This window comes from Phragmites australis, chromosome 2 (assembly GCF_958298935.1).
Source record: "Phragmites australis chromosome 2, lpPhrAust1.1, whole genome shotgun sequence".
Lineage (NCBI taxonomy): Eukaryota > Viridiplantae > Streptophyta > Magnoliopsida > Poales > Poaceae > Phragmites > Phragmites australis.
The window spans coordinates 50,168,585-50,184,957 of NC_084922.1; the positions used below are offsets into that span (position 1 = coordinate 50,168,585).

Below are 16,373 nucleotides of genomic sequence, written 5' to 3' on the forward strand. Positions count from 1 at the left end.
CATGCGTTCTAAATGAGCAGGACTTGCCTTCTCCTTCACTGGGCTGAGTTGGGCATCATACTAGGAGGCTAAGAGCATCAAGTAGTCAAGTGACTATGTGGCCCCCTGTTTGAGTGTGCAGAGACTAACAAATGCTTAAAAGGGGAACTTGGTGTTCAGTACAAGACCACTAGTATTTGGGGGTAAATCTCGTAGAAAAGCCCGTCAAGAAAGGTGATTGAAGTGTCTCGGTATGATTCGCTCCTCCGCTTGCAACGGTTGGAGGCTGAGCATATCACGTGGGTACAGTGTATAATCTCTGCAGAGTGTAAACCTATTCGAATAGTCATGTCCACGGTCATGGACATGCGAAGGTGTGGTCACACTTGAGTAGACTCTGGGTGCATGCGTCTTGATGAGTGAGTGTGCAGACTAGATGCCTATGTGATGATGGTTCCTTGCTGAATCCGCCAGAAACTGTGTGGTACTAAAGGTACACCAGGTGTGATAACCGGGATTGTGGAGCTAGGTGTAGCCCCATCTAGGACCGAAACCCCCCTAGATATAACTTGTGGTTTTGTTTTGAACTGTTTAAACTATTGTAAAGTAAATAGTAGATGATACAATTGACTAACTGCATAAACATCTTTGCACTTAAAACTAAACCGTAAAGCCTTATCCTTAAATTTCTCCTTTATGCATCTATCAACACCTTGAAGTAGAATAGAGCTTACTGAGTACCTTTCGTACTCACTCTTGTTATCATTCATATGAGGAAGCCGATGCTAACAATGCCAGAGGCAAATTTGGGAATAAAGAGTAGTCTTAGAAGTTACGTTTCACCGTAGCTGCTTGTGGCTTTGGTCTTTGCTTTCCGCTGTATTTTTGTTGGCCGTTTGGCTAGGTTTGTAATATATTGTATGGTTTGTAAACATTTTATACTCTAAACTTTAATACTTATGTATGATGTTTGATTGTGATACTACAACTGTTATACTATGCGTATCAGCTACTTGATTCAGGGACTGATACGAGAGGCACATACGATCCCGGGTTGGGCTCCTACAAGTTTTGGCAACACGACAATTTTGCTGCCCAAACTGCTCCTAGGCGCGTCTTCACCAAGTCTAGGTCGACTTGCTTATGTGTATTGCTGGAGCTCGTGTGGCAAAGGATGCCACATCAGCGAACAGACTCTGTCACATGCCACTGAGTATGTCAGGTTGGGCCTGATCGTCAGAATGGATATGAGAAACGGGAGTGTAGCTGTGCGATACCGTTTAGCAAAAATGGTGTAGTTCTTTGATAAGGTCGTATGAAAGTGTAGTTTTCTGATAGTTTTTGCAAAGTATGTGTATTTTATGATACAAAAGGATAGAAAAAATGTAGTTATGTGAAATAGTTTTCTAAAAGGGTAGTTTTGTGATAGTTTTGACGATTGTAGTGTAGTTTTACGAAAGTTACTCTTCAGAATTTGATTTAAGAAAAAATTACTAAGGGTCAAAATGAAGATACATATGCTGTTGCGAGCTAGCAATATGTACACACCCATTATATTTGAGAAAATTGACAATTTGTTACTCAAAAGGTTGGGCTTCAACAATTTGCCACTATAAAATTTGGCTTCAATAATTTTATCTTAAAGATAAGCCACCTTGATTCATTGCCACTCTGGACAATTCTGCCCATGGCCCCACCTGTCACCAACCTTATTGTCCATTGAGCCACCGCATCGCTCGACCCCGATGTCCGCCCCCTTCCTCTCGCCCTCGCCCCACGTGCTGTCGTCCACCATGTCGAGGAGCGCACGAAGCAAGTGAAGGAGGGAGAGGGACTTGCGCCATGAGGAGCGGAGGTAGTTGAGGAAGAGGGTGTCATATGGGGATGGTGGGGAGCCCGTGAGGAAGAAGGTGTCGAGGGTGGCGGCAAGGTTGGCATCCTCCGGGAGTGTGTAGGGCGGAGGAGGAAGCGCACGGGGTGGAGGAGTGGCTGGAGTAGGGCGGAGGATGGATGGGTGGAAGGGGAGTGGCAACAGTGGTGGCGGAGGGAGAGGACAATGGGCTTGGGCCTACAGGGCTTGACGCAAGTGGGCTTCAGGGCGGGGCGGTCGGTAGTCGGCGTGGGCTTGTCATGGAGGAGCGTGAGGGAGAGCGATTTGAGCTGCTCTGAGAGGGACGACATGGAGGAGGGCAAGCCTGTGCCTGCGGTGGCGAAGGAGAAGAAGATAGTGGCATTTGCCCTGGGCTTGGGCTTAAGGTGGGTCTGCCTCCATGGTGGGGTGAGGAATTTGGATGGGGTTGTGCGCATCGCAGGGTAGAAGAACACAATGACATGATAGCTCTACGGGTGACTATAAGATCAGTGACAGGTGGGACCATGGGCAAAATTGTCCATAGTGGCAATGAATCGAGGCGGCTCATCTTTACAGTGGCAAATTATCGAAGCCAAATTTTATAGTGGCAAATTGTTGAGGCTCAATCTTTTGAGTGTCAAATTATCAATTTTCTCATTATATTTGAAGCTTTCTAAGGTGAATATGAAAGATCCATGGCAACATGCACCAAGATACTGGATGGAAAAAACGAATATCTTGTTGCAATTGGGAGTCTCGATAAAGATTTAACCATTGAGGAGGAGCATAATGTTATTGGTAATCCTTTGGAGTAAACAACTATATGCAATTGCGGACAATTCAATAGAATTAGGATATTGTGTGGTCATGCTTTGAAAGTTCTTTATTTGATGAATATCAAGCCATTGCCGGCACAATATGTATTAAAGCGATGGACATAGAAAGCACGGAGTGGAACTATACAAGACAACCAGGGAAGAAACATAATAATAAAAAAAAAATCCAAGGTTGAATGTTATGCTTCACTAGAGATTTTTCTCCCACAAATTTCTTAATTTGGCACATCGAGCAGTCAACTTTCCAAAATGCATGCTGTTAGTAAACAACACACTTGACATCCTTAGTAAGCAAATTGAAAACCAAATCAATGCATGCACAAGTACATCTGGGGATCCTTGTACAATTCGCGTGTATGTTAGTCCACCAAATGACTTACTGAGTAATTCACGCCTAAAGAAAAAGGAGGTCCGCACAAGAGGTTCAAAATGAAAAAGAACTTGCTCGATAAGAAGCGCAAGGCTAGGAAAAAGGAAAAGGTAAAACTACATTAGAAGAAAAAAAATCTATGGTATGTTGTTAAAGAAAAATTGCATTCCAGTGTTATCATTCAGTCCCATGTTTCTCTGAACCATTTGATTTTCTTTTCTTGCATGATACAAGAGGTTCGGAAAGAGGCAATTAATGATGGTGCACAATCATAAGTAGTAGAGGATATTGCTTCTAAGGATAAGGGGAAGGAATCTAAAGAATACAAGGCCCTCAATAGCTTCACTCAACTATTGACGGCAATCTTGTTCATATGCTAAGTTTACAAACATAGTGATGGTATATTACAAAAAGTTCTTACTTTTTATTTTGCTTTGCAAGGACCAATTACTGATGACCTTCTTTATGGAGAACTATTTCAGTGATGGAGCTTGTGTTCTAGAGAACTACTTTTATTTGGGCAATCATGTGCTCTAAGATCAAGTTTAATTACTATTCCCTGTATTTTCAGGATTGTGTTGGTTGAAATTCCTGTGTGCATTTCAGGAGTCCAGATCACTATACATTAATTTTAGTATGTCAAAAATGTTCATTTTAGTCTCATGATCTCAGCAGTGCAAAACTGTACAATATTTCTGCTATTGTTGTTCTTTCTTCAGACTTCAGTGACCGTTGTAGAACTGCAGTCTGCAGATGATGCAGATTTTTGCAGCAATTGTGGTCATGCAAGCCAATGGACTTTTTTTCTGACTTTCTAAGTCACACATTTCTCTGGGCAGTACCATTGCCATGAGGTCTCGGATACCTGGTCAATTTCTCCTTCGTTCCATTAGATTCTCCAAGCTCAGGGCAACACATTTGGTCATTGTTTTAGTCAGACATTTCTCTGGGCAGTACCATTGCCATGAGGTCTCGGATACCTGGTCAATTTCTCCTTCGTTCCATTAGATTCTCCAAGCTCAGGGCAACACATTTGGTCATTGTTTTAGTCAGACATTTCTCTGGGCAGTACCATTGCCATGAGGTCTCGGATACCTGGTCAATTTCTCCTTCGTTCCATTAGATTCTCCAAGCTCAGGGCAACACATTTGGTCATTGTTTTAGTCAGACATTTCTCTGGGCAGTACCATTGCCATGAGGTCTCGGATACCTGGTCAATTTCTCCTTCGTTCCATTAGATTCTCCAAGCTCAGGGCAACACATTTGGTCATTGTTTTAGTCAGACATTTCTCTGGGCAGTACCATTGCCATGAGGTCTCGGATACCTGGTCAATTTCTCCTTCGTTCCATTAGATTCTCTAAGCTCAGGGCAACACATTTGGTCATTGTTTCTGCCTTGCTTCCAAACATGGAAGTTATGGGAGATGCTATTCTGCAGCTGATTGAAATTTCTCTCATCTACGGTCGATAATCTCAGCCCTCAGATCAGGATCCAACGGTCCAACACTCATCTTCCACCTCCAGTCTTCTTCTTCCTCAGGACAGAACTTCCCCTCCCCTTGCTTGCCCTTACCCCGCCCCCTCAACCCGTCTCTGCCGCCGCGGCCGCCCTCCTTCACGCTAACCAGTCCGTTTTTGTCGCCCTCGCCATCAACCCCGGCCACCTACCGCCTGCGGCGCCGACGCCTCGCCGCACCGCCGGCTTTAAATGCGGCATTGTCAACTTGAAGTTACTCCTACGGAGTACGGGCTAGTCCCTCATTTCTACTGCTTATGAGTATGAGATCTCTTAGTTAAATTAAACTGCATCATAATTCAGAACAAGACCTCGCACAGCAAACGGCAACAAATATATTCTAGACATCTAGTATATACCACACAAACAGTGCTTCAAGAAGTAGTATATCGATTCCCAAACCAAATATTGCGTCTCTCTTGCTCTTCTTCCAGCTTATTCAAGTCTTTTTTTTCGTCGAATTATTTGATTTTTGTTTATCCACGGTGATTAAAGTACGCATAGTGATCCTGCAATCCTGCTCATACCCCTGCTTTACCTAATTTCACTTGAAATTAATAGGATAAACTGGAGATTTGTCTGGATTGAACAGCCCAAACTTCTTCTCTGTGGGGTCCCCACGCTTGAGGTTCTCGTTGAACATGGCGAACACGTACACCTCCATCGGCCCGGGCTTCCTCGGCGTGCCCTTGCCCGCGTGGTCGATCAGGTTCTGGTTGTAGGTCCGCGCGTTGTCCACGCTGGCGCCCCTCCCGTCGGCCGAGGGCCACCCGCTCTCAGACACCACGACGTTGACGTTGCCTCCGCCCGCCTTGTCCAGCGCGGCGTGGACGGCGTCCACCATCGCGTCGAAGAGGTTGTTGTAGGTGAGCCCGTTGGGGTCACGTACCGTGGTCGAGCTCGGCTGGAACAGCGCGTAGTTGAGGTCGATGCCCTTGTCGCCCTTGTAGGCGAAGTAGGGGTACACGTTGACGAGGAGCGGCGCGCCGTTGCTGGCCAGGAACTGCACGATGGGCGACATCACTGAGGCGTCCTTGAACACGCCGTCGGAGGGCGGCGAGGACTTTTCGACCGTGTCCATGCTCACCGCCGTAGACACCCTGATGCTTCCGGCGAGGCCGGCCGACACGAGGGCGTCGTGGACGTTCCGCATGGCCGAGAGGATGTCAGCGGTTCCGGTGAGCTCGTTCCCAACGGCGATGTACATGATGCTCACGTCCGGGTAGTAGGCCTGCACGTTGTCCCGGACCCAGGACGCTGCGTTGGAGGGGCTGGCGGCGAGGTCGCCGACCTTGTTGTTGCCGACGTCGAGGACCAGGCCGATGCCCGAGCCGCGCAGGGCGTCCAAGGCCTGCTGGTCGGCGAAGTAGATACGCATGTTGCCGATTCCATTGGATTTGTAGAGTTTCACGACGTCGCTCCGGGAGGGGAGGTTGTTGCCGTTCACGCCGTAGCACACGCCGATGGCTCGCACACCTGCATGCAGCAAATACATGGCTCCAGTGACTGAGCACCGGCACATGTATTGTATGGTACATGGGACCTCAGGGACATACTTGTAACAGTGGCGGCGAATGCTGCAATGACCAATGCTGCTCCAAGTACGGGAGCAACGCCTAGCGTGGCCATCTTCTTCCACGCTGGCCTCTGCAAACGGTGCCGAGTATCCAGGTCGCTCTTGCAGTGGATGCTTACCCTAACGGCCAAACGCAACGATGCTTTTATACCCGTGCCTGACTGCCTGATGGAACTTGGAATTATCAGTTCAGGCAATTCAGACTGATGACCAGTATTGGCCACAGTACGATTGGTCGCAAAAACCGGACAAGGTCAACCGATCCAAAATCTTGCCGTTTTGCGTACGCTTGGAACAGATTTACAACGACACTGACAGATTGTTCATTTCCGGTGCACCCGTCACCACCTAAGCAAAGCTTCGTGCCTTCATAGTGCAATTTTTGCAGCCTCGGCGAGAGTAGACAAGGACGCGTGAGTGCAAGTCCAAACTGGCGCAAACTTCCAAGACCACTGTGGCCAAGTTTTCCAATGCCAAGCCTGACTTCGCCCCACGGTCCACATGAAACAATCAATGCATAGAGCGAGTCTCATACGTCTGTTCTTCTGGACAACACACGTATACATGCAAAGTTGGAATTCCAGGCTCCTAAATCCTTACAACAGGAAGCGGCTCCTGAATTCCTGGCAATATGGTAGTACCAATACATGGTCATCGCAAGTGAAAGAAACTTGTCAGCATGAGTTAATTTCAAGTTAAATATTGAATGGAATGGCCCTCGATAAATTTGATCAACTGTAGTACAAGGTAGTTACAGAACATGCACAAGAAGATGGTACAACAGTATCCTACAAAAAAAATTCCAATAAAAACATGATACATCAATTCTGCCTCATGATGGGATCAAGACAACACGGCTAACAAAGCATTAGCCTCTCTAATTGATCAGCCATCCTTTAACTGCGTTTCCTTCACAGAATAAATAATAAACTAGGTACTTAAATGATTCCCGGCTGTGCAGTGTACCTCAATTTTCCTCTCAGTTGCCATATGTGACGAGAAAATTTCAGAGCGAACCAACTTCCAGTTGCCTTCGTGTGTCACCTTTCAAAGAATTGGCTTCTCATGGTGCTGCAGATCTCATCTGCAACAGCAGCATTTTCATGTTGGAATTTTTCAGCTGCTGTCTTTTTTTTACCCTCTAGACTAGCAATTAAAACATTAGACAAATTAAGATCTTTGGTGACTTCCTTAACTTTCTCAAATTCAAGATTTCTCTCTCTTTCAGACATGAGCAAATCATCTTACTTTTCGAGAATCTCCTCTTGATTATCTATTGTTTCTATTAGCTTCTTTATTTTAGACACAACATTTTTACTTAAATATTTAAGTAAAGATTCACAATCACTATTATCATTACTATCTATGAGTTTAGGTTGTGATTTTACTTTACGTCCTTTTTCCATTAAACACTTTGTAATCTAAAGATGTACTTTATGAATTCAATATGAATGAATAAAGCTTACATTGAATGAATAAAACTTACATATTTCTGTTACATCGTTCTCCTATCTTTCATATATTTTATATACTGACACATCCGCATTATATTACATTTAGAGTTATATATATACACAACTCGAACGCAAGGTTCCTTGCGTGAAACACCCTGGCCTCCCAACACACGCTAACGGGCAGTAATAAGAACTTGCAAAGAATTAGTGCTAAAATCGTGTGTAAATCCGTCGATGAGTGAACGATCACACGTAGACGTAGTTGAAAGATAAAGATCGGGCCTTGCTTGTTTAGATTTTTTTTAAATAGTCCAATGCGGTTCACTGGGCCAAATTTTAAGAACTAGACACTGGAATTGTACGTGGCCTTGCTTGTTCGCACCCGTTGCAACAGGCTGCAGGCCGATACTCTCTTGTGCTCACTTCACTTGGATCTTCTCTTGATGCGAAGCTTTTCTATGCTTCTCTCTCTGTATGGGAGAGTTGATTTTGCGTTACTGCTTAGTGATGGCTAGATTAAATATTTTTTCTTATAATTCCATTTCACCAGTACTATCTATGACACCCAGGCCCGGCCCCCGACAAAGGCAGCAGGGGTGACAACCTAGGGCCTATGAAAGTTAGGCCCCGATCTAGATATGTATATAGTACATAGTCTAATATATGTATATGTCAAAAATAACTACAGAAAGAGAAATTATGGTCCAATCTAAACCCTCAGCAAGAGTCATGCTCTTGCTTGTTCTCTTCTCTTGTCACGCCATCACAACTAACGAACGAGACGACGGGTAGTCCATGCGAACGTGTTCCAATCCCATCTGAATTCTTCTTCTCTCTTCCCTAAAATCGAAGGGCACATCAATCGCCTCGCATTCTTCACCTTATATCGTCATAATTAATGTAGGAGAAGATTTCAATTTCATAGATTCCTAACCTACACGGGTTCAATTACTTCGATTTGCAATGGCTCTACTTCATAATGTGTCAATTAGTTGTTGCATACAAGGTGCTACTTCTTGTATAAAACACCGAGAGTAATACAAAAGTTACTCGATATGAATCTAAGGGCTTTTGTATATGCCAGGTGCTTGATATAGTCTTAATCTTAGTTTTTTTGATATGGCCAAATATTATAGTAAAGTTGTTTTATTTTTTAAAAATTGTGAAACAAATATATGCATATTTGCAATTTCTAAAAAAGATGGAAAGTTTTGTTAGACCATATACCAAGTTTAACTGTAAAATCATTGCCGTTGTCGCGAAAAGATGTTGTCTTTATGGTAAATTTGTAAATATACCAGATATTTAATTTTTAATTAAAATATAAATATTTTTTTATGGAGCCTCCAATCTTTGTTTCGTCCCAGGGCCACTGATGTGAGGCCCGGGCCTGATGACACCATTCATCTACGTGGAAGGAGACCGCAGACCGGAGCTGTGGAAGCTTACCTGTCACTCGCTCCATACTCAGGACAATGCCACCTGGCCGTCATGGTCGTCAAATGCTCACCTAATCGGCGCATTCTCGAGCTGTAGTGTTCACCTGGCCGTCATGGTCGTCAAACATTTGCTTTCTCGAGCTGTAGTGTTCATCTTCATCGACTAGCTGATGCTACCGTTGGGCGTTAGCTATTAAAGATTTTAAGCGATCTTCTAGTCATTTGGCGCTTTCAGCTATTTGAAACCTTCTGCGAATCAACTCCAACGATCGTTTCTTCGTTTGTAAATCGACCTCTATCTGCTCTCTCGTCTTCTCCCAGCTGTTCCCAAACTTTTTTCTGGTCCAAAAGTTTCGTTGATTGATGAAAAACGATCGAGGCTTAATGAATACTACCTGAAACACGAACTGTCCTTTTCAGACTCAAAAGGTGTTCTCCAACCGAAGGGCGGCAATTGCTTCATGCGTGAGCCATGCTCGAAATCAAGCACCGTACTGTGACTTTTGCTTGGAACGTATATAAAAATGTTTGAAAACTTTTGAACCTAACGCATTAGCGTAAACAAAGCGTACCAATTCTCTATCGCTTTGTTTTATCAGTCGCGTGCGTCAAACAAGCGGCACCGAGTGAGACTGAAACTTCTCTTAATTTACAAATTCTTCAGACCGTACTGTCAACGCACCAAGCAAGCTGAATACAAATTGTTAGCAACCAGCCAAGGGGAATCAAGCATTGAGAGGAAGGGAGGAGGAATAGGAGGCAGGATCGAGAGTTCTATTCAGCATCCTTGTGGTTCCCAGAGAGAAACAGAGAGGATAGGAGGAAGGGAAAGAGAGAGTTCATCTCTTCGTTACAGCTTGCCGCTTTCGGCCAGCACGCAGTCAGCTATAAGCGCGATGTCGTACCAGACACGGCTCCCTCTACGCTCTCTCTCTCGGGCCTGCAAGCCAGCAGGTGTTACAGAGCCATTCCGGCCCGCGTACTCGCATATTAGGACGCCGGGCCCGTTTACTTCTGGGCTTGCTAGATGCTTGATCCCCCTCTTCTGTCACAGCCACGCTCTTGCTTGCTGACGACTCCGGGTAGGCGGAGCTGACACTCCCCCGGGCTTGTGTGCCTGCTTGTCCCCAAGCAGGAGCAAAGGGAAAGGCTTGCCGAAGCTGTTCAGTGTCCTCCCATGATGCCATGGCTTTAGGCATCCTTGACCACTTCACCAAGACTTGCGGTACAGATTTGTCACCACGCCGAGCCAGCCTGCTCTGAAGAATGGTTTCTGGAATCTGCAGCTCAGAAGAAGTGTCAGGGAAAGATGGAATGACTTGTTTGTTACCTATAGCTTTCTTGAGCTGAGATACGTGAAACACAGGATGGATAGAAGTGTGAGGTGGGAGCTCCAAGCGATACGCCGATTTCCCAATCTTCTCAATTATACTGTAAGGCCCAAAATACTTGAAGGCCAGTTTCTGACAGGATCGATTGGCCAAAGAGGATTGCACATAAGGTTGGATTTTCAGAAAGACCTTATCATTGACCTCGAAGGAACGATCTGACCTGTTCTTATCTGCTTGTTGTTTCATTCGGTGTTGGGCTCGGGTTAAATGCTGGTGAATAACACTTTGCATGAGTTTCCTTTCAGACAACCATTGATCCAATTCTTGGACAGGACTGACCGAGAAGTGATCCAAACCGAAATGGCGAGGTGGGTGACCATACAGGACCTCAAATGGGGAATGCTTCAGAGATGAGTGGTAAGATGTGTTGTACCAGAACTCTGACAGAGGTAACCATTTCAGCCACTGCTTCGGGCAAGTGTGAACAAAGCAGCGCAGAAAGGTCTCAATGCATTGGTTAACTCGTTCGGTTTGGCCATCCGATTGGGGATGGTAAGCTGAGCTCATCCGGAGTTGGACGTCGGCCAATTTAAATAACTCTTGCCAAAATTTGCTGGTAAAGACACGATCTCGGTCAGAAATAATAGATGCAGGAAGGCCATGGAGTTTGTAAATGTGTGTCATGAATGCTTGAGCAACTGACAATGCTGTAAAAGGATGAAGCAATGGGACAAAGTGACTGTATTTGGAAAATTTGTCGACAATCACCATTATGCAATTTGCATTACCAGATCTAGGCAGTCCCTCTATGAAGTCCATAGAAATGATTTGCCAAGCACTGGTAGGAATAGGCAGGGGTTCCAATAAACCAGGGTATTTGGCTCGATCAGATTTTGCTTGTTGGCAAATAATACAGGATTGCACAAAGGCATGAATGTGAGCTTTCATACCTCTCCAAGCAAAGAGATGCTTGAGTCTTTTGTAGGTTGCAGGGAATCCAGAATGCCCACCCACAGCAGAATTATGAATGGAAGCAATCAGCTGCTGTTGCAACTGAGTATTATGACCAATCCAGATCCTATTTTTGTATCTGAGTAATCCATCATGCAGAACAAAATGTGGAATAGCCTGGGAATTCAGAGTGAGAGCTGCTATAATGTCCAAAGTTTTGGGATCAGCCTGATAGCTGTCTTTCACTGAGTTAAGCCAAATTGGGCTGCAAGAAGAAAATGCCAACAACTGGCCTGAAGGATTAGGATGCCTTGATAAAGCATCGGCCACTCTGTTGTCACTGCCTTTTTTGTAAACAATTTGATATTGTAACCCTATGAGCTTTGTAAAAACCTTGTGTTGCCAATGTGTGTTGAGTCTTTGGTCAGATAAATGTACAAGGCTCTTTTGATCAGTGTAAATAAGAAACTCAGCAAGCTGTAAATAAGGTCTCCATTGATCAACTGCCACAAGAATTGCAAGGTATTCTTTTTCACAAGTAGATAAACCACTGGTTCTAGGACCTAGAGCTTTACTAATAAATGCCAAAGGATGACCTGCTTGCAACAAAACTGCTCCCACACCCTTGTCACTAGCATCAGTCTCAATCTGAAATTGTTTGTTGAAATTGGGCAAGGCCAGAACTGGAGCTTCAATTAAAGCCTTTTTCAGTGAAGTGAAGGCAGTGTCTTGAACATCAGACCAAAGAAACAATGTGTGCTTCTTCAGAAGTTCAGTGAGAGGTTTACTAATGATTGCGAAATGTCTCACAAATTTCCTGTAATACCCAGCAAGACCTAGAAAGCTTCTCAATTGTTTGACATTTGTTGGTGTAGGCCAATCTCTTATGGCACTGATTTTAGAATCATCAGTAGCAACCCCATGTTCTGAAATGACATGTCCTAGGTAGGAGATCTGTCTTTGGGCAAAAACACATTTGGATTGTTTTACTTTCCAGTGGTCCTGAGCTAAAAGCTGTAACACTAGTTTCAAATGCTCCACATGATCAGTGAGACTTTTGCTATAGATTAATATGTCATCAAAGAACACCAAAACACATTTTCTTAACAAGGGTTTCAATGTAGTGTTCATAGCACTCTGGAAGGTGTTAGGGGCTCCAGACAGTCCAAATGCCATTACTCGAAATTCAAAATGGCCTGAATGTGTTTGGAATGCTGTTTTATATTCTTCCCCTGGAGCTAATCTTATTTGGTGGTAACCAGCCCTCAGGTCTAATTTGGTAAACCAGCTAGAATCAGCCAATTCATCCATGAATTCGTCAATGACAGGAATGGGGAATTTAGTTTTAACAGTAAGAGCATTAAGATGACGATAGTCAACACAAAAACGCCAAGAGCCATCCTTCTTTTTAACTAAGAGCACAGGAGAGGAAAAGGCACTGGAACTTGGCTGTATAATACCTGACTGAAGCATTTCAGCAACGTGCTTTTCAATTTCATCCTTCAACCTTGGAGCATATCTATATTGTCTGATATTCACTGGTCCGGCCCCAGAGATAAGAGGGATGTGATGGTCACAGTTTCTGCTAGGAGGTAATTCTGAAGGTTCTTCAAATACAGCTGCAAATTCGTGAAGTAGGGACTGAATTACTGCAGGTAATGGAGTATCAGCTGTATTGGAGCACTGATCAGTGATTTGGAATAATTCAATCATGGTACAAGCAGGTATCTCAGGTAGAATGCCGTGCAGCACAATTGAAGTGCCCTGATAGGGAAGAGAAATCCATTTTTGAGCCCAATGCACTTTCATAGGAGAGAAGGCTTCCAACCAATCCATCCCAAGAATTAAATCATAATGCTTAAGTGGCAAAATCTTCAGTGTAGAATGAAACAAATAATTGTGAATGAACCAATCAGCATGTGCTAGTTCAGAAGTGCAGAGAAGCATACCCCCATTGGCTACCTGAACCTTCAATGGTTGCATAACAGTGGAGATTCCCTGAAGGTGAGAAGCAACTGTTGAACTCAAAAATGAGTGAGAACTGCCAGAGTCCACCAATATCAGTAGAGGAACATCCTGAATCCTGCCCGCAAATTTCATAGTGCGAGGGGCGTCCTGATTGGTTTGTGCAGCTTCAGAAAGAGCCATAAAGAGTTGCTCCTCTGGCATTGCTTCGGGTGAAACTGCAGAAGAGTCCACTGGTTCTTCTTGGAGCAAGTCCCACAATTCCTGCAAGACATGTAGCTGCACGGTGGGTGCGCATTTGTGCTCACGATTCCAGCGCTCACCACACTTGTGACATAAGCCTCTTGCGCGCCGGTAAGCACGAAGGGAAGCAATTTTGTCATCCACTGATGGAGCTCTAGCTGCTTCAGTGCCACGCCTGTCATCAATATTTGGCGCTGGTCTGGGAAGCTGATGAGCAGGCGGCGGTGGCAATGGATGAGGACCGCGTGGTAACGCCTTTGGTGCTGGGAATTCCGGCTTGCGGTAGTCACGCTTGCGTGGAGAGTCGGCCACTTCTTCCTGTAAAGCAGCGAGAACAAAGGCAGAGTCGAGGTCTTGGGGACGTTGAATCAGAACAACAGATCTAATGTCATCGCGCAATCCATCGATGAACCTCATGGTATAGTAGCGAGGGTCAGTCACTGAGTCATATGCGGTGAGCTGATCGATTAGTTCAGAGAACTGGTCGACATACTCCATCACCGACCCAGTTTGTCTAATATGAAAAAGCTGGCGAATAAGGATGTCATGCTGATTGCGGCCAAATCTATCATGAACTAGAATGCAAAATTGGGTCCAAGTCAGATGCCTAATCCGGTGCTCCACAGACTGAAGCCAGCGCGCGGCTGCACCGGAAAAATGCATGGTGGCAACCTTGATCCAAATTTCCTGAGGCACGCCATACAAATCAAAATAATCCTCACTGCGTGATTTCCACAGTTTGGGTGTCGTGCCATCAAAGGAAGGGAAATGCAATTTGGGAAGTTTGCTAGAGACATCATGTGGTGGAACATGGTGATGCATGTGGCCGCGACCATGGCTGAATGCTCCAAGCGAATGATCATCCATAAAAACCTTGGAGTGGGGCGAGTCATGCTTACCCTTGACCGGGAGATGAGAAAGGGTGGTGACCACCCCATGCCCATGCTCCCGGTGATGCGAGTCGACGCGGAGCCCAGCTGGGCCGACGGCTGTGTTCTCGGCAGATGAAGGTGCCGCAGCCGCCTCCGGTGTTGCGAGCAGCCCCGGGGAAGGGATTTCTTGCTCGAGCAGCACCCGATCGAGATGCTTGCGCAGCACACCGACCTCCATCTTCAGATCGCCCACCGCAGCGTCGACTTGCGGTTTCCAAGCACCCATGGACGAGAGAGTCTCCTCCATGAGCCTGAAGCGATCTTCGTGCTTCAGATCAGACTCGTGGAGTTGAGTCTCCAGCGCTTGCTTGAGGCTCTTCATCTCTTCGAGGATGAGCTTAGTATTGGGATCCATGGCGCCGGATCGCTTCTGAAATCTCGTGAAGTGTTCGTGAGGATCCAGATCGCGCAGCCAGGACCGGTGGCTCTGATACCAATGTGTTAGCAACCAGCCAAGGGGAATCAAGCATTGAGAGGAAGGGAGGAGGAATAGGAGGCAGGATCGAGAGTTCTATTCAGCATCCTTGTGGTTCCCAGAGAGAAACAGAGAGGATAGGAGGAAGGGAAAGAGAGAGTTCATCTCTTCGTTACAGCTTGCCGCTTTCGGCCAGCACGCAGTCAGCTATAAGCGCGATGTCGTACCAGACACGGCTCCCTCTACGCTCTCTCTCTCGGGCCTGCAAGCCAGCAGGTGTTACAGAGCCATTCCGGCCCGCGTACTCGCATATTAGGACGCCGGGCCCGTTTACTTCTGGGCTTGCTAGATGCTTGATCCCCCTCTTCTGTCACAGCCACGCTCTTGCTTGCTGACGACTCCGGGTAGGCGGAGCTGACACTCCCCCGGGCTTGTGTGCCTGCTTGTCCCCAAGCAGGAGCAAAGGGAAAGGCTTGCCGAAGCTGTTCAGTGTCCTCCCATGATGCCATGGCTTTAGGCATCCTTGACCACTTCACCAAGACTTGCGGTACAGATTTGTCACCACGCCGAGCCAGCCTGCTCTGAAGAATGGTTTCTGGAATCTGCAGCTCAGAAGAAGTGTCAGGGAAAGATGGAATGACTTGTTTGTTACCTATAGCTTTCTTGAGCTGAGATACGTGAAACACAGGATGGATAGAAGTGTGAGGTGGGAGCTCCAAGCGATACGCCGATTTCCCAATCTTCTCAATTATACTGTAAGGCCCAAAATACTTGAAGGCCAGTTTCTGACAGGATCGATTGGCCAAAGAGGATTGCACATAAGGTTGGATTTTCAGAAAGACCTTATCATTGACCTCGAAGGAACGATCTGACCTGTTCTTATCTGCTTGTTGTTTCATTCGGTGTTGGGCTCGGGTTAAATGCTGGTGAATAACACTTTGCATGAGTTTCCTTTCAGACAACCATTGATCCAATTCTTGGACAGGACTGACCGAGAAGTGATCCAAACCGAAATGGCGAGGTGGGTGACCATACAGGACCTCAAATGGGGAATGCTTCAGAGATGAGTGGTAAGATGTGTTGTACCAGAACTCTGACAGAGGTAACCATTTCAGCCACTGCTTCGGGCAAGTGTGAACAAAGCAGCGCAGAAAGGTCTCAATGCATTGGTTAACTCGTTCGGTTTGGCCATCCGATTGGGGATGGTAAGCTGAGCTCATCCGGAGTTGGACGTCGGCCAATTTAAATAACTCTTGCCAAAATTTGCTGGTAAAGACACGATCTCGGTCAGAAATAATAGATGCAGGAAGGCCATGGAGTTTGTAAATGTGTGTCATGAATGCTTGAGCAACTGACAATGCTGTAAAAGGATGAAGCAATGGGACAAAGTGACTGTATTTGGAAAATTTGTCGACAATCACCATTATGCAATTTGCATTACCAGATCTAGGCAGTCCCTCTATGAAGTCCATAGAAATGATTTGCCAAGCACTGGTAGGAATAGGCAGGGGTTC

General features: G+C 45.7%; 1 protein-coding gene across 1 annotated transcript; it reads right to left on the bottom strand.

The window, feature by feature from the left end:
• Positions 1–4,867: 4,867 nt before the first annotated feature.
• Positions 4,868–6,266, bottom strand: LOC133909580 (glucan endo-1,3-beta-glucosidase GII-like). The gene is made up of 2 exons (XM_062352070.1): positions 6,110–6,266; positions 4,868–6,029 (listed from the first exon to the last, which is right to left on the bottom strand). Exons 1-2 carry the CDS (start codon positions 6,180–6,182, stop codon positions 5,098–5,100), a joined length of 1,005 nt encoding a protein of 334 aa, XP_062208054.1. The 5' UTR covers positions 6,183–6,266; the 3' UTR covers positions 4,868–5,097.
• Between the last annotated feature and the right edge of the window lie 10,107 nt (positions 6,267–16,373).

Coding starts and splice junctions, on each gene's coding strand:
- LOC133909580 (XM_062352070.1), bottom strand. CDS start 6,182: ATGGCCACGCTAGGCGTTGCTCCCGTACTTGGAGCAGCATTGGTCATT. Junction 6,030..6,109: donor ATTCGCCGCCACTGTTACAA/GTATGTCCCTGA, acceptor TGCTGCATGCAG/GTGTGCGAGCCATCGGCGTG.